This window comes from Penaeus japonicus, unplaced genomic scaffold (genome assembly GCF_977035675.1).
Source record: "Penaeus japonicus unplaced genomic scaffold, GWHDUDI00000001_assembly GWHDUDI00000014, whole genome shotgun sequence".
In the NCBI taxonomy this organism is placed as follows: Eukaryota; Metazoa; Arthropoda; class Malacostraca; order Decapoda; family Penaeidae; genus Penaeus; species Penaeus japonicus.
Window position 1 is genome coordinate 12,363,894 of NW_028234416.1, and position 2,500 is coordinate 12,366,393.

The 2,500-nt window shown below is 46.6% G+C and overlaps 1 protein-coding gene across 2 annotated transcripts in view; it reads left to right on the forward strand.

Annotated features, from left to right (window-relative positions):
• Positions 1–2,500, forward strand: part of LOC122246565 (guanine nucleotide exchange factor DBS-like) — a 361,752-nt gene that overhangs the window by 327,568 nt on the left and 31,684 nt on the right. For both annotated transcript variants that reach the window (XM_086543917.1, XM_086543918.1), the window contains exon 6: positions 1–100. This exon is cut by the window's left edge and continues 17 nt beyond it. In XM_086543917.1, coding sequence (XP_086400043.1) covers positions 1–100 — 100 coding nt within the window. The remainder of the gene's footprint in view (positions 101–2,500) is intronic.

A 2,500-nucleotide genomic window follows, 5' to 3' on the forward strand; every position in this document is an offset into this window, starting at 1 on the left:
CGTGGCGGACCTGCACGAGTACATAGACAGGAACCAGCTGACGGAGGACCTGGACGGCTGCATCCCCTACAACCACGACGAGTGGATCGAGCAGAGAGTGGTAGGTGATCGCCGTCACCTGCTGTCTGACGTGACGTCACTTTACATAACATTTGTGACGTCACGAGTCGAGTGATGGATGACGTCACTTCTCGTTCTTTTTATTTAATTAATTTATTTTTTATTTTCTTTCTGATGTTCACGGCTTATGTCAGAACACACGTAGACTGGATGTTGATTGGGAATGGTAAAATGATTAACATTGCAGCTGTTTTACCTTTTTTGTTTAAGTTTTCCTGTTTGTTGGCTGGGTTTCCTAACAAACCGCTCACCGGAAGTGATGTGCTGCCAATCACCATATAGCTCGGTTTTATCTCCTTAAAGCACAATATTGTAGATTCTAGATGTTGGAATACTTCACAGGAGTCTTAGGGTATGCTACCTCAGCACCACTTTCTTAATAACTGCACTATACACTGTATTTCGTATTTTAGAAGCACCATACCTAATGCTGAAGCACTTTGTTTATTTAGGAATCACTGTATCTATGAACAGGTTGCCTTATTTGTAACGCACGCTTTATGCTAATGAAGCACTCTGCCTAATCTCGAAGCACTTTTAACATTACATGCAATGGAAGCACTCACCATGCCTAACATCCTGAAGCACCGCATATGCAAATGAAGCGCTTTGCAAGATTAAAAAAAAGATGATTCTTCCTCGCATAAAGCCCTTGGCATTTCCTCAACTTCAGCATGATTCTCACACGTAGGATTCTTTGACTTACTTCCGGTCTCGCTCTCCGACGCCCGGAGAGTCGGCGACGGGCTTTCCCCTCGCGACTCTGCGGGGACTTTGCACGGCGGGAACGGGGTCCGGGCGAGCCCGCCGAAGGGATGCTCGCAAATCACATGGGCACTTACACATACAAAGGCACGCTCACTTTCACGTCCACGTCCACGCACATGTTCACGAACACGGATACGTACAGTACACATACAAATACGTACATATATACATATACATATATATACATATATATATACATACATATCCATTCATATATATACATACATATACATACGTATACATACACGAACACAAACACACACACAAATCTAAGAAGCTGATACCGCGCCCACAGTAACCGCAGGTGAGTCAGAACAATAGCACATGAGACGGCCCTTAGCATGTACTGTGACGACGCCGCTGCCCGTAATGGATGAGGACTGTGCAAGCAAGCAAGCAAGCAAGCGCCCGAAGGAGGCTGCCTGCGTAGCTAGAGGATCTGCGGGAGTCTTGTCGGGAACTGATGCGAGGGTGGCTGGCGGAGTCAGTCGTGGTTTGTGTGAGAGTGACGGGGGTGGGCGTGTGGGTGTGTGTGCGGGTGTGTGTGTGTGTGTGTGTGTGTGTGTGTGTGTGTGTGTGTGTGTGTGTGTGTGTGTGTGTGTGTGTGTGTGTGTGTGTGGGGGGGGGTGTGTGTGTGTGTGTGTGTGTGTGTGTGTGTGTGTGTGTGTGTGTGTGTGTGTGTGTGTGTGTGTGTGTGTGTGTGTGTGTGTGTGTGTGTGTGTGTGATTGAGTGAGTGTATGTATGTCTGTGTCAGAGAGAGAGGGAGAGGGAGAGAGTGAAAGAGAGCATGAGTGAGTGAATGCGAGAGACATAGAAAAAGACAAAGAGAGGACCAGTAAGTGAGTGAGAGAGTGAAAGAGAGGATGAGTGAATGTGGGAGTTATGAGTGTAAAAGTGAGAAAGTAAGTGAGAGACATAGAGAGAGAGAGAAAAAAAAACCAAAACCACCGTAATTACAGACGAAACGAACGACCTCCCCCTCCCTCCTTCCCCCTTCCCCCCTTCCCCCTTCCCCCCTTCCCCCTAAGCGTCACTTCGCAAACCATACCCCGGGGACACGTGACCTTACGATCTATCCTTCCCGCGAATGAGTCGTTTCTGCATATGATCCACAGTGCTTTCTAGGTTACGAGAAAAGAGGTCAAAGGCTCGGGTGAATATCAGAGGTCGCGGGGAGGCTGTGTTCGAATCCCTGCTCTTGCTGACGGGTATTTATTTCTTCGTCTTCTTCTTCATCTTCGTCTTCTCATTTGTCTGTATCTTCGTCTTTTCCTTCTCCTTCTTAGTCTGTTTCTTCTCCCTCTGTTTCTTCCGTTTCTTTGCTTCTTTGCCCATGTCTTTACCTTCGGCTTCGTCTGTTTCTTTGTCGTCGTCTTCCACTTCTTCTGTTTCTTCCCATTCGTCTTTTTCTCCCACTTATTCTGTTTCTCTCCCTTCTCCTTTTTCTCCCACTTTGTCTTCCCCTTCTTCCCCTTCATCTGTTTCTTCGCCCTCTCCTTTCTCCTACTTCGTCTTGGTCTTCCTCCTATTCTTCGTAATGATAATGATGGGAGTAACCAATGTATTGATAAATAATATGGATAGTTATAGATGCAATGATTATGATAATGA